General features: G+C 40.9%; 1 protein-coding gene across 1 annotated transcript; it reads right to left on the reverse strand.

Moving 5' to 3' along the window:
• Positions 1-894: 894 nt before the first annotated feature.
• LOC144493887 (uncharacterized) lies at positions 895-13,869 on the reverse strand. The gene is made up of 7 exons (XM_078213469.1): positions 13,568-13,869; positions 11,285-11,332; positions 10,943-10,978; positions 7,734-8,027; positions 2,935-3,231; positions 2,307-2,603; positions 895-1,934 (listed from the first exon to the last, which is right to left on the reverse strand). The coding sequence occupies exons 2-7, from the start codon at positions 11,313-11,315 to the stop codon at positions 1,621-1,623; spliced, it is 1,269 nt and encodes a 422-aa protein (XP_078069595.1). The 5' UTR covers positions 11,316-11,332; positions 13,568-13,869; the 3' UTR covers positions 895-1,620.
• Positions 13,870-14,985: the final 1,116 nt, after the last annotated feature.

Genomic DNA, 14,985 nt, shown 5'->3' on the forward strand with positions numbered 1-14,985 from the left:
CAAGATAAAGTATCCATTTTCTGCTAAATCCATCTGAAAAAGCAAAACAGGAAAATTATATTTTCTATTATTTTACAGTGCAAGTTCATACACTTACCGGTCGATTGCAATCCTTTGTAAATAAACCTGACTCCCACGCTCTTCAGTGTAGAAGGTGCTCATTGCAAACTCTAGACGGTGGAATTCAAATTAATGAAACAGTTTGGGTTGTGATTCTGTAGCTGTTCACGTGCTTTACCACGCTTGTATCATTTTGCATTTCTAAACTTGTGAAATCTCTGATTCAAATAGTTTGATATCTGCCACGGGAGAAAGTAATATTCTGTCTATATCATCACTGCATAAAAATCAAAAATAGAATTATTGAAGACATGTGTAGAGCTTTACAAAGCATATTGTTTGCCTGTAGCTTATTAATTCATACTCTAAACGATAATTATCATATCGATAACCGTATTACCTGAAAAGACCAGCCTCTGGGGGTAACTCATGTCTGAGTATAAGCATCGCCCAACGATTTCAATTTGATATCGGCATGTGTAATATTCTGTGCTCTGTTTCAACTGTGGGACCGAGACCGTGATAAAAGCTGAATGTTGCCCCTCTGTTACTTTAGCCAGTGGCAACTGGTTTTGAGACGCTTCGTAGAAAAGAAATTTCAAGACAGGATATGTATTTGGTGCTGTACAATTAACGGTAATATTATGTCCATTCATACCAGGGGAGCCTTGCTCTTCGAGCAAAAGGTTTGGTTTCGAGGGAATGGCTATAAAAAGATGCAGAACGCAATATTACATATGAATAATGATACAAGAAATGCCTACTATTTCAGATACAGCAAAAACATGATTACAAATTTTTATGTGTGTTCTTATTTCTGTTTTATTTTTTATTGCATTTCATTCGGATGAACAATTAACTACAGATCATGACGCATTAAAATAATAATAAAGAATCAATGACGAGTCACATTGATATCTACTTCGAGTGGGCACCTTTGAAAGTATTAATGCTGAACTTTTGTTCTAATCCAGCCTGGAGAAAAAAAAAACAAAATGGGTTACTACGGAGCACGTCCCCTCAAAATAAAAATGGGACAGATAATTTCTGTCGGGCTTCTGAAGCTTTATACCAAAGGTACTTATTCAGCTTGCTGATAAATGTGACAAAATTAGACATCTTCGGCACAATTTCCTCAGATAAATATATCTGAAATTAACAGCCCAGTGTGAGCAAATATTCCTCATTAAAGGTGCAACAAAGAATGGAAGTTCAGCGAGCAAACGTACAACTGCATTGCAGAAAACATAGAGCATGAAAAGTGCAGTAAAATGGAAATTAAATGATAGAGACCAGCAAGATAGGAAAAGAGCAATGCATTCATATCTGCATTAACATATATATGTTTAATTAATATAAGGTGAATTTTGAGTAGATGACTGAAAATAATATCAGGGAACCAAAACAAAATATTAATAGGCAATTGAATTACATGTCAGCAGAAATTGATCAAACACAATTTGCATAGTTATAAGCAAGGAAATACAGTAAAGGTGCACTGCAGAAGTGTTCTTTTTTTACTTGAAACATGGCACATTTAAGTGCAATAAATTGTAAAATTCACCCACCTATCACAGTCAATACAATAGGATTACTTTGTACGGAATCAACCCGTTGTCCTGACAACGTGGAGTAATATATGCATCGGTATTGTTGAACGCCATAATTGATAATCTCTGTGAGGTTGAACATTGCAGTGCTATTTCCTCTTAGGATTATCGGTCGCATGACTGGAGTGGATTCGTTCATTTTGTACAAGTAGAACGTTTTGTTCGAATCCTCAATCTGGGTGTTGCATGTCAATAAGATCACTTCCCCCTTTATAAATGTTGTAAAATTCGAATTCAGGAACATCTCAGGTTTTTTTGGACGACCTGAACGGAAACAGGCTTTAGGTTGCTGGGGTACAAATAGCGAAAACAAATTATTTTCTCACTATGAAGATATAACAGAGGAACGAAGTAAATATAATTTCACTGTTCTCCACCGACCCTTTCCAAACCCTATTCGCATCTCAATATCTCTCTTTATCACCAAGAACCTCCTTCTACTTGTCTCCATCTCTTGCATTCTTTTCTATCTTCCTTCCTTCCTTCCTTCCTTCCTTCCTTCCTTCCTTCCTTCCTTCCTTCCTTCCTTCCTTCCTTCCTTCCTTCCTTCCTTCCTTCCTTCCTTTCCTTCCCTTCCCTTCCCTTTCCTTTCCCTTTCCCTTTCCCTTTCCTTCCCTTTCCCTTTTCTGAACATACCTATTACAGAAACATTCACAGGTGCACTGAGTGTGGAATCGATCAAACGGCCTGACATTTCCACTTGATAGGAGCACCAGTACTGTTCCGATGTACTAGCTAAACGTTGGAATATTACCAAATTGAGCCCATTGTTCGCTTTCTTCTGATCAATAAAATGACCATTATTGCGATTGTACAAACAAAATGTTTTCGCTGGATGCTGAAAACCACCCGCACAGTGAATGCTGAAGTTTTCAGCTTTCAGAAACACGTTTCTAGACTCATTTAGCCTGATTGCCGGCTTTTCTGGACGATCTGCAAGAATAAGAATCACAGTCAAAGGTTAAAACAGCGATGGTCATTCTCGGTGGAAAACAATGCACTGCACAGTTATGACCACTATTGTGCATATTGAATCTCAAAGCAGAAGGCTGAATTTATGCCCCAGTTGAAATTCGTCCTTTATTTCACAGAAGACGAAATTTTGAATGATAAAAGATTGTTTGGCTTCTTGGGTTGCTAGTGCAGAAGGGCGGGAGGGAGAGGAAGAGAGCACAGAATTCTGTGATTTATGTGCACCATTGATTGTAATATGCCCACTGTAATGGCCTGTGAATATTGATCAAGTATTGGAATTGTCCCTTACCTATGACACTTATATTGATCTTCTCACTATGCCCAGATTTCAGCCAGCTTCCTGATATTGAGATGGCACAAAGGCAAGTGTACGTTTCAGAAATTGTTGCGGTAATGTTATAGCTGCTGGTGCGGTGAAGTCCGTGACGAGTAGTCGATGCATTATACACTTCTTCTCCATTTCGAAAAATGTACATCCGACTGCACGAATATTTCAAACTTAATTCACAGGTTATTTTGACAAATTCCCTTGGAAGGAGTACCGCGAACGGTCCATTCAAAGAAAGTGATGGAGTCTTCGGGTCATCTGGAAATAGTGGAGACAAAAGAAGTTGGCGAAATTTGACGAGAGAACAATCGTGATTTGTTATTTGTGAGCACGTTGCCTTTTGCGGTACTCTTTCTTCCATTGGAAAAAGGCATCCATGATGCCGATTATCAGTCCCGGAGAACACACCATGAAAACATTTACTGAAGTTAGATGGATACTTGATTACCAAAGGGTTAGAATCGTATCTACGGAAGGCAGAAATGTGGGGTTGAGGGTACAAGCACATCAACCATGATCTTACTGAATTGCGGAGTACACTTGTTCGGCCGAGTGGCCTACTCCTGCTCCTAATTTGTATGTTCATATGCCAAGAGGCAAGATTAATTGAATCTAAATGTTTGCAAGTATCAGCACATCATAAATCCTTAATTTGGGATAGTTCCAAGGCTATTTAACAGGTGCAAGTGTACATCAGTTATTCGGAAGGTGTGTAAGGAAATTATTCAACAGTGGTAACTAATTTCTGCCAGGATTATGCGTTTAATTTTGGGGAGGCAGCGGCATTTCCAATGGAATACTAATCCAGAGAAAGAGAGCGCCCTGATAGAAGTCTACAGGATTATGAGGGGAATAGGCAGATTACATAGAACATTACAGCGCAGTACATGCCCTTCGGCCCTCGATGTTGCGCCGACCAGTGGAACCAATTTAAAGGCCCTCTAATCTACACTATTCCAATATCATCCATATGTTTATCCAATAACCATTTGAATGCTCTTAATGTTGACGAGTCCACTACTGCTGCAGGCAGGGCATTCCACACCCTTACTAAACACTGAGTAAAGAACCTACCTCTAACATCTGTCCTATATCTCTGACCCCTCAATTTAAAGCTATGTCCCCTCGTGCTAGCCATCACCATCCGAGGAAAAAGACTCTCACTATCCACCCTATCTAATCCTCTGATCATCTTGTATGCCTCTATTTAGTCACCTCTTAACCTTCTTCTCTCTAACGAAAACAACCTCAAGCCCCTCAGCCTTTCCTCATCCGATTTTCCCACCATACCAGGCAACATCCTGGTAAATCTCCTCCGCACCCTTTCCAACACCTCCACATCTTTCCTATAATACGGCGACCAGAACTGTATGCAATACTCCAAATGCGGCCGCACCAGAGTTTTGTACATTTGCAGCATGACCTCCTGGCTCCGAAACTCAATCGCTCTACCAATAAAAGCTAACACACCGTATGTCTTCTTAACAACCCTATCAACCTGGGTGCCAACTTTCAGGGATCTATGCACATGGACACCCAGATCCCTCTGTTCATCCACACTACCAAGTATCTTACCATTAGCCCAGTACTCTGTATTCCTGTTACTCCTTCCAAAGTGAATCACCTCACACTTTTCCACATTAAACTCCATTTGCCACCTTTCAGCCCAGCTCTGCAGCTTATCTATGTCCCTCTGTAACCTGCCACTTCCCTCCGCACTGTCTACAACTCCACCGACTTTAGTATCATTCGCAAATTTACTAATCCATTCTTCCACGCCCTCATCCAGGTCATTAATAAAAATGACAAACAGCAGTGGCCCCAAAACAGATCCTTGCAGTACACCACGAGTAACTGAACTCCAGGATGAATATTTCCCATCAACCACGACCCTCTGTCTTCTTACAGCTAGCCAATTCCTGATCCAAACCACGAAATCACCCTCAATCGCATGTGTCCGTATTTTCTGCAAAATCTTACCATGGGGAACCTTATCAAACGCTTTGCTGAAATCCATATGTACCACATCAACCGCTTTACCCTCATCCACCTCTTTGGTCACCTTCCCAAAGAACTCAATAAGGTTTGTGATGCACGACCTACCCTTCACAAACCATGCTGACTATCCGTAATCAAATTATTCCTTTCTAGGTGATTATAAGTCTTATCTCTTATAATCCTTTCCAATACTTTGCCCACAACAGAACTAAGACTCACCGGTCTATAATTACCAGGGTTGTCCCTATTCCCCTTCTTGAACAAGGGGACAACATTTGCTATCCTCCAGTCTTCTGACATTGTTCCTGTCGACAATAACGACACAAAGATCAAAGCCAAAGGCTCTGCAATCTGCTCTCTAGCCTCCCAGAGAATCCTAGGATAAATCCCATCCGGCCCAGGGGACTTATCTATTTTTACCCTTTCCAGAATTGCTAACACCTCCTCCTTCTGAACATCAATCCCATCCATCCAGATTGGATAGTCAGATGTTGTTTTTCCCAGGCTGGAAGAGTCAATTACTAGGGAGCATAGGTTTGAGGCGCGAGGCAAGTTTTTGTTTGCACAGAGTTGATGCCTGGATCTCGCTGCCGGAGGAGGTATTGGAAGCAGATACGATAGTGGCTTTTAAGGGAAATCTTGACAAAGACATGAATAGGATCGAAGAATAAAGATATGGTCCCCGGAAGCTTTGGGGTTTTAGTATAGTCGGGCAGCATGGTCGGTGCAGGCATGGAGGGCCGAAGTGCCTGTTCCTGTGCTGTAATTTTCTTTGTTCCTTGTAATGCTCTGTGGTTCACTTTTTGCCATTACAGATGGTGAACTTTGAATTCAACAAAGAAATGTGGAACTAAACGTTTAATTTAAACCATTAAACCATTGTCGATTGTGTTAAAGCCCATCTGGTTACTTAAGAAGCATGAGTGAAGGGAATCTGCCATCATAACCTGGTCTGGGCTACATGCGACCCCAGATTCACAGCGACATGGCTGACTCTCAAATTCCCTCAGGGATGGACAGCTAATGTTCACCCAGGCAGCGATGCCCATATCCCATGTATGAGTTAAAAAAAATCTGATTGGAGATTGTGATGAAGGATTGTGTTTTATAAAAGTGTTCAATGATTGGATATCTTTTCATTTGATTCACGATGAATGAGTTTTTATTTGATTTGAACCCAGAGAATCCTGTGGGAACTTTGCAGCATCGATGCAGAGATGATATTTCTTCTGATGTGAGGGGCTAGGACATGAAAAAGCATTAAGAATGTTCCAGCCATTTCAGGCAGCGGTGAGGAGAATTTTCTTCCCAGATGTAGCCGGCAGTTTCCATACTTCCCTTCCCGTAAATTTTGTGTCAATATTATACTTTAGGACTCACTTACCTGGATTCCAATTAGACAGTAAAGGCAAAGGTTGACTGAGGGTAGGCAAGAACGTAGAGTTGACGTAAGATTCATAGCGGCAAATGCTGGAATCACCTTTAGGGGCCAAATAGTTCACACATGCTCCTAATTTGTATGCTTTATATTGGTATGTATGCATGCGAGCCTATTGAATGATACCCGTGCAGCGTTTTAACTTGGAACAGAGCGAGGGACAAACATATCACTGTACATAACGATACCCAGAGACACAAAAACATATATGCAAATTCGCATGCGCACACCCAGCGAAACATGGAAACACACAGGCGGAAATGTGCATCTATATACACACCTAGATACAACACGCAAACATATGTATATAGATAATACACATGTACAAATAACAAAACACTGTGTTTGTTTCTGTTCCTGTGTCTGTGTTTGTGCGCCTATGTGCCTCTGTATGTGTTTCTGTGTGCGTGCCTGTGTATGTGCGTGCGCGTGTCATTATCTGTGTTTGTTTGCGTGTGTCTGTGCATCTCTGTGTGCGAGTCTTTGTGCTTATATATGGTTGTTTCTTTATGAGTGTGTCTGTATGTATGCATATGTGCATGTGTGTCTGTGTGTGTATGCCTGTGTGTGTGTGTGTGTATTCGTCTGTGTGTCTGTTTGTATATTCGTGTCTGCGTGTTTGTGTCTGTGTGCGTGTATTTCTGTGGATTTTTGTGTCTGTGTGTGCGTGTTTATGTGTGAGGGAAATTGTATGCGAAATCATTCCATTCTTTCTATGATTTGATTTTCAACGGAGGAGGTAGGAAATAGCGTTGCTCTGTTAGCATGGAGCTCCCTTTCTAACAGCCCTTTGGTTGCACCGACATCCCTTGGACTGCAGCGGTTCAGGAAAGCGGCTCAGTAACACCTCCTCAATGGGTTTCTAGGATAGGAAATGAATGTTCTTCTATCCGTTCAGACACAGATTCCATGAAGAATACTAAAGGATGTGTTTTCACTGCAATATTAGGTTTGCAGTGTGAAATTTATTTTTTAAAAATGTATACGTGTTATTAATAATATTATCAATATGACTAATATCACAACGACAACTAATAATGTAGTAATGCTACGTTCCAAATTGGTCCAACCTCGGAATCTCAGAACTTCTCACAATTCTGGAGGCATTTCATTCTATTTTACATCTGTGTTGTGAGACTGTTCATTAATAATCAACTAATGCAATAGATTCTGATAAGAGTGCTCGCAACTAACTGCGAACCTTTGCTGGACCTATGATGTGTCGACTCCAATTTCAGAATCAGGCGATACAATTCCCCTATCTCACTAAACTTATGTGTTCAGTTTGCAAACAATCTTCTAACAATTTCAGATGTTCACTTACCTATTACCGTAATGTTGACTTGTTCACTGCGGGCACATTTTTTCCAAACTTCCGATTCGAAAATGGAACAGCCACACATGTAATAGTCATTATTTTCCGCTTGAATTCGAAAGGCAGCAGACTGTTGTGTGCCACTGGTTCTAATGCTGCTTTGATATTTTGTTCCATTGTTTTTGTATAGATAAAACCAATTGCCGGCACTCGTTGTATCAACAGTACAATTAATCGTCAGATTTTCGCCTTTAACAATTTCCTCCAACCACGGATCCAGGAAGATTGTCGCTTTAATTTGACCTTCGGGGATAGATCAGAAATGCACATTGAATTCCAAATTAACCAATCAGTTAATATATTCCAGCTGACTTTTTTTTTACATCAACCTTGATAAGACGTCTTTCAAACACGTTGAGCTCCCGTTTCAAACGGATTCGATGTCTGAACACGTTTGTGTCTTCATACAAATCTCTAGGTGGGGAGAGGTGTAATAATAAATTTAACTGTTACTCAATAGGCCGCATGGTCTCCTTCTGCATTGTAGCGATTCTATGATTCCATGTTACAACGCTTACGCTGCACGATTTAACGTGAAACACATTTTGGATTCAGCAACACGTTTCTAAAAACAAGGAAACAACTACCACGGCATACATTTTCGACATAAAAAGACGTAATTTTATCTATGCATTTTAAATATTTCAAGTTTCAAACTGAATATCACTACAACAGGATATAGTTTTGAAATGCAGAAAAAATACTATAAAAGTAACAGCATAGACTGATGAGTTCTTGTAGAGATTCATTTCCCGAAGGATGGAATGCATATGGAATTATAATCATGTTTTTTTGTTAATTAGTGTCACACGTCTGCTAACATTAACACTGCAATGAAGTTACTGTGAAAATCCCCTAGTCGGCACACTCCGGCGCCTATTAGGGTACACTGGGGAGGAATTTAGCATGGCTAATGCACCGAACTAGCACGTCTTTCTGACAGTGGAAGGAAACCCACGCAGAGACAGAGAAAACGTGCAGACGCCGCGCAGGCAATGACCCAAGCCACGAATCGAACCCGTGCCCCTGGTGCTGTGAGGCAGCAGTAATTATCTGGCGAAATGAAATTTTCCAAATCACCAAATGTAGGACACCGTCCAAAGGACACAGATCCCTGAATTCTGAATCAAGTTGCTATGTTTTGCATCACATCATATGTACATAACTTTGGCTGACCTTCCTTGGAGTGTTGGAATGTGACTAGGTAGACCTTTGCCAATCTGGGAAGATTAAAAAGGCTATAAAAACAAATAATAGACATTCTTAAACAAGGTAGAGTTTTATCAGATAAACTTCGTGGATGTTTCAATTTGTGGGGGTTCCAAATTAAGGAGCGTCAAAGCAGCAAAGTCCCAAAATAAGCCAACTGGTAAATCAAATGAAACTGCTATCTTCCTCCCATTGTCTGTGAAACTCGCTATTGCATTGATCAACCAAGGCGAACTGTGTCTATGCTTAAGCGCACGTGGAAGAAAGGGATTGAGGTAAATTTTAGAAAGTTCGATGAAGTAATGTACATGAAGGCTCTTGGAAGCATAAAATTTGACATGACATGTTTGGGGGCAATTGCAAATATGTTTTAAAAAGTTCAGCCACGGATTGTGGACGTCAACAACAAGGCGAGCGTTAACTTTACATCTCTCGTTTCGATGTTCGATGGAGTGACTGCATAAGGTTATGGATGGGATCAGACAAGTGGGGTAACTTTGTCCTGTATGTTGTTGAACTTCTTGTGTGTTGTGAGAGCTGCACTCATTCAGGCAAGTGGGGAGTATTCCATCACACGCTTAGTGTTTGTCACAGAATTTGGGGAGTCAGACAGTAATGTACACACCGCAAAATTCTGCACCGCTGACTTGTCCTGGGAGCTGTAATATTTATGTGGCTTCCCCAGGTCATTTTCTTTTGAATTGTGGTGTTGGTGTGCTTGTCTGTGAGTGGATGGGGAAGGGGGGAACGGGACGGACCTCAGCATGATAATGTTCTTAAATTAATAGAGCCGATGGTTTGAATCTCGCTTGTTGGAGATTCTGGTTGCATAGCAAGCAGGTGAAGCGAAAGGGAGCACGGTTTACGTGATTCGCTGAAACTGAGGATAGATGGAGAGTTTGGTCGGATTCTTTGAAGAATGAACAGGATGCATATTATTTTGAAGTCAGTATTTACAGTAATGCCATGTGAAAGGAGAGCCGAATGTCGGCTAGACCCATTCTGTGGAAAGCTGGCAAACTGTAGCTACAGAAAGACGGAGCAGAAGCGATGGAGAAAAGCGTCAGTTTAGAAAGTCGCTAATCAGTGGCATACATTTATCAAAATTACGACAGGAAACCGCTGTGATGAATGAACAGGTGAAATCAAGTGCAGCATTAATAATCAGTATTCTGATAGTGAAAGTTTGGGGTGGCCGTGGATAGGTGGTACAGAGTATAAATTCAAATTGAATACAATTCTTTACAGGTTGATTCAAGGAAAATAGGGAACAAGACGCCACATACGACAATGGAATTATGAAAGATGAGCATTTAAGTGTCTTGAATTTCTATTGGGCTGTGGACATATACAGAATCAAATGAATTCATCGAGGAATACATTTTCCTGTTAGGCATCCACTTGACACGAGCTGTACTCATGTCAATAATGTTCCATGCGTTCCATATGTAAACATATTTTGCAGGCCCTCGTTCAATGTATACACTGCCCATATACGATGCGGTTAAATATAAACCATGTACCACTATTCCTGACCGAACAAAAATGTGGTGGAAAACATGGTGCCAACAACAATATAGTTTCGGGGCACAAAGTTATGATGGATCCTTTGCGTCACATCATTCCTTGTTCCCCTGTACTTAATTAAATCGAACAACTATTCTCTAAGGGGCGGAACACTTTTTCTGATCCCAAACTAGAGGTGACAACCGCGGGTATCTTAGACATTAACTTAGAGAGACGCTGTAATGTTTTACACCTTAACTGTATCCCCAGTAATAACAGCAAAACGACTGAAATAGTTTATTATTATCTTATATAATGCAAAGCATGGTTAATCTCATTTTGTGCAGTAAGTAACTGGATGTTAATTCAGTAAATCTCCTTCACGCATTTGGAAATGAATATCCTGGAAAATTGTCATCCAGTTAATCAGTTCCTTTACTGACCTTCTGATAGACAAATGCAACTTCCAGCGAATAGGACTGAAAAACAATGAAATGAAGGAGGTTGTAGTGATCTTTATAATGGTAATTGATCATACAATAATCACGGTAATTTCCGTATATCCCATTGGAAATAGTTTAGAACTGAGTTCGTAAAAAAACATATAAACGATGTAATTAGGAAGAACAAAATTGCTAATATGTGTTAAGATAATTATAAACATCAGAGTTATTTAACGCGATCTTTTGGGAAGCGATTGAACACTGCACACTGCTCTGAACTGTGTACTTGCCGTAAAGGTCCTTCACTGATACGTTAACTTGAAGATTTGCTTTACTACTTACTGTAGAAATTAAAACATTTCATCACATCCATCTTTAGCAGGAAGATCTCTGCAAAAGAAAACAAATTCCGGAAATCAGAGGACACAGCGTAGACAGAATAGCATAATTGTACAATAAATTGAGCGCAACTGATATTGCGGTTCACAATATCAATCCAGGTGATTGTTATTTTTAAGGAAGGTTTGAATTTACTTGGCTTTTTACCTGTACATGCAGACCAAAACGGATGACCCGTTAAACATGTCTTTTTTTTAACTTTAGTTAGACCTTAACTGTTGTAATGCATCAATCAGAGACATCACACTAAAGTTAAAGTTTACTTATTAGTCGCAGGTAGGCTTACTGCAGTGAAGTTACTGTGAGAATTCTCGAGTCGCCACACTTCGGCGCCAGTTTGGGTCCACTGAGGAAGAATTTAGCATGGCCAATTCACGTAACCTGCATATTTTTGGACGGTGGGAGGAAACCGGAGTACCCGGAAGAAACCCACGCAGACACAAGGAGAACCTGCAAACTCCACAAAGAGAGTGACCCAAGCCAGGAGTCGAACCTGGGTCCCTTGTGATGTGAGGCAACAGTGCTGGACACTGTGTCAACATGGTACCCTCAAGGAAGCTTGCAATTAATTTGGAGAGGATACGTGTATTTTGTGTTGTGTGTTCAGACTGGGAGAAATTTAATCGTTCTCTCCACTCGGGAAAAAAACTGAATGGAGATTTCACTACATTGTGAAAAATGCTAATTTATTTAACCATGTCGACAATAAGCGTGGACATACGCTTTCCAAACTCTAGACGGTTCCTACGCTAAGGAGACAGAATTAATCTATTGATAAAATGAACATACTTAGTTTCAGGAGACTTTGATGCACCAACTTGGATATCTTTAGCCATATAAAGGCACTTTGGAACCAATAAGCTTGTTAGATGTTTCACTGCTGCTGTGTATGAATAAGCAAGGACTGCCATAAAGAAGACGTACAACATGCCTCTGTCTCAGGAGGCTAAGGAAATTCGGCATGTCCGCTGCGACTCTCACCAACTGTTACAAGTGCACCAGAGGAAGCATCTTTTTCTGCTAATATATCATAGCTTGAAATGGCTCCTGCTCTTTCCAAGACTGCAAAAAACTACAAAGGGTCGTAAACGAAGTCGAGTTCATCACACGGAAACTCCCATTCATTGACAATGTCTGCACATCTCGCTCCTCGGAAAAGCAGTCAGCATAATCAAGGACCCCATGCAGCTCGAACATGCTATCTTTCATCTTTTTCCATCGGGAAAAAGATATAATAGTCTGAAGGCACCGACACAAGAACAGCTTCTTCCCTGCTGCCAATAGAGTTCTCAGTGCGCCTATTCCTTAAAAGAGGCCAATAGACTTCTCAGTGGGCCTATGTTAAGTTAAGTTGATTTTTCTCTACAACCTAGCTATGGCTGTAGCAATACATTCTGCACCCTCTCCTTTCCTTCTCTATGCTTTGTCTGTATAGCGCGCAAGAAACAATACTTTTCACTGTATACTATTAAATGTGACAATAATAAATCAAATCAAAATGAAATTATTTTTAAAATCTACGTTACGATTGTCGTGCATTATCAGCGCACTGAATCATTATTGCCTCCGGGCGAACAGTAAAAACCTAATAACATTCCCAACGCGAAGCCCATAATAAGCTAATTTTGGGTGAAGATTTGTCTTTCTGGGCAATTGTGAACGCAGAGAAGGTTACCACCTTTTGACCGGAGGAACGCGCGTCAGGTGTCTACTTTGAAATTGAATCGACGTGTTGAATCAAGAATAACTGACCCTCACAAAAAAAACACACACCCCGACATACAATATCATTCCCATGACGTCCCACAACTTTCTTCAGCGAGGAAACCTTTAATTTTACTTTTTTGTTAACGATTGTAATGCAGAGAACATGACAACTTCCTATGTACAGAGATGTGATCTTCGTAAGGTCACGCTTAACATGCTATTGAAAGGCCGATAAATATTCCCCAGAACATAGGGGGGATTTTCTCTGTACTAATTACAATAGTCTCACGGGAACATTTACACACACGTCAAAAAGCGATGTGAGATCCAATAACGTAAAAACCATTCTCATATTATTACATTGATCAATCGTGCTTATTCACGATGATTCAACGCGTTGTCTCCAGTTTTGCAATAGTTACATAGGCTGAATTATATTGATTAATTTTGATATAATTACAGACATATCGATATATTTATCTTTTTTTTCATTCATTAGATGAACTTAGGAGAGTATACCTTTGATGCAGTTCAATGTTCCACTCTGTCGTTTCCAATCATCACAAGTCTTACTGCCACTGAACTTTCTGGCTGTGGTTCAGCGAATGAAGAAGAGAACAGTAATTAAAGCGTCAGTGAGCAGGAAATGAGCAATCACTTTGAGGTTGGTTGTAATGGGCGCCTGAGTGACGAATGGAATTGAACCTTCTGCAGGTCTGCACAGAAGGACTTTGAATTTTGCAGTGGCAAATTAAGCCAACGTTCTCGACACAGCATAGACGGTTAAGATTATTGCATGCAGCATTGCACATTTGCAGCACAAGCAGGGTGCAACTGAAGTGAAACCAAGAACAACTTGCATGCTTAGCGTGTCGACGTCATTTTGTCTCCTCTATTTAGAGTGTGTGTCTATCTAAGTGTCTGTCGGTGCTTTATGGGAGTAAGTGCAATTCCGAATACGACATAGAATCTGTCAGCTTTTCTGACCACATTTAATTGCAGTCCAAGGCATTTTTTTATAAACATCGTGGTGTAGGCCAGAACGAAGCAGCGGTTAAGATGTTAATACTTAATTGGTCCAGGTAATGGTGCGAGAAGTCGGGGTCCAATTCAACATGCTTCAAAATTCAGGTTCAGATCTGGAGAAAGAGACTGCGATTGTTTCAGTCTGCATAGCTGTAAAACCCGAGAGACACTGAAATGATAGATTTCGGAGGACTAGAGCAGTCGAATTATAGAATCCCCAGTGTAGATTTCCCGGCTGTGAAATAATGCAAAGTTCTGGCATTCGTCGCTTAGATGCATTAGCCACGGTAAATTCCCGGGACAACAGGTACAGCGCAGGGGGGAGGGCCTCAGTGGGATGCTCTCTCGGAGGGTTGGTGTACACTTAATGGACCGAGTGGCCTGTATCTGTACTGTAGGTGTTCTATGGCTGTATCTAAATTCACTTCAAGTAAGCATCAAACTGCATTTTGACAGTTCATATGGTAACTGCCAGCACAGCCTTGCTAGGGAGAACACATTCCGCATGAAACTTTCCCCAAACTTCCGCACGCACCCTGTAAAGCCTTCGCTTGATGGTGTGGAGGAGATGTTTACTAAGGACAGACCGTGCCATGTTCCCTTTGCTAAAGCTCTTACGGGATATCTCGCTCAGAGCATCTTATTTTCTATTTTATTTTTTTATTTGCGTCAGAAGTAGGCTTACTGCAATGACGTTACGGTGAAAATCCCCGAGTTGCCACAATCCAGCGCCTGTTCAGGTGGCACTGAGGGTGGACTTAGGCATGGCCAATGCACATAATCTGCACGTTTTTCAGAGAGTGGAGGAAAGCGGAGCACCCGAAGGAAACACACGTAAACACGGGGCGAATGCGCACATTCCACACTGACAGTGATGCAAGCCGGGAATCGAACCCGGATCCCTGGCGATG

This window comes from Mustelus asterias, chromosome 5 (genome assembly GCF_964213995.1).
Source record: "Mustelus asterias chromosome 5, sMusAst1.hap1.1, whole genome shotgun sequence".
NCBI lineage: Eukaryota > Metazoa > Chordata > Chondrichthyes > Carcharhiniformes > Triakidae > Mustelus > Mustelus asterias.

Excerpts from the sequence above, each read along its gene's own strand:
- LOC144493887 (XM_078213469.1), bottom strand. The coding sequence starts at position 11,315 with ATGGATGTGATGAAATGTTTTAATTTCTACA. Across the intron at positions 10,979-11,284 it reads GAAATGTTTTAATTTCTACA|TCCTATTCGCTGGAAGTTGC; the intron begins GTAAGTAGTAAA and ends ATTGTTTTTCAG. Across the intron at positions 8,028-10,942 it reads TTGCATTTGTCTATCAGAAG|GTCAAATTAAAGCGACAATC; the intron begins GTCAGTAAAGGA and ends CTATCCCCGAAG.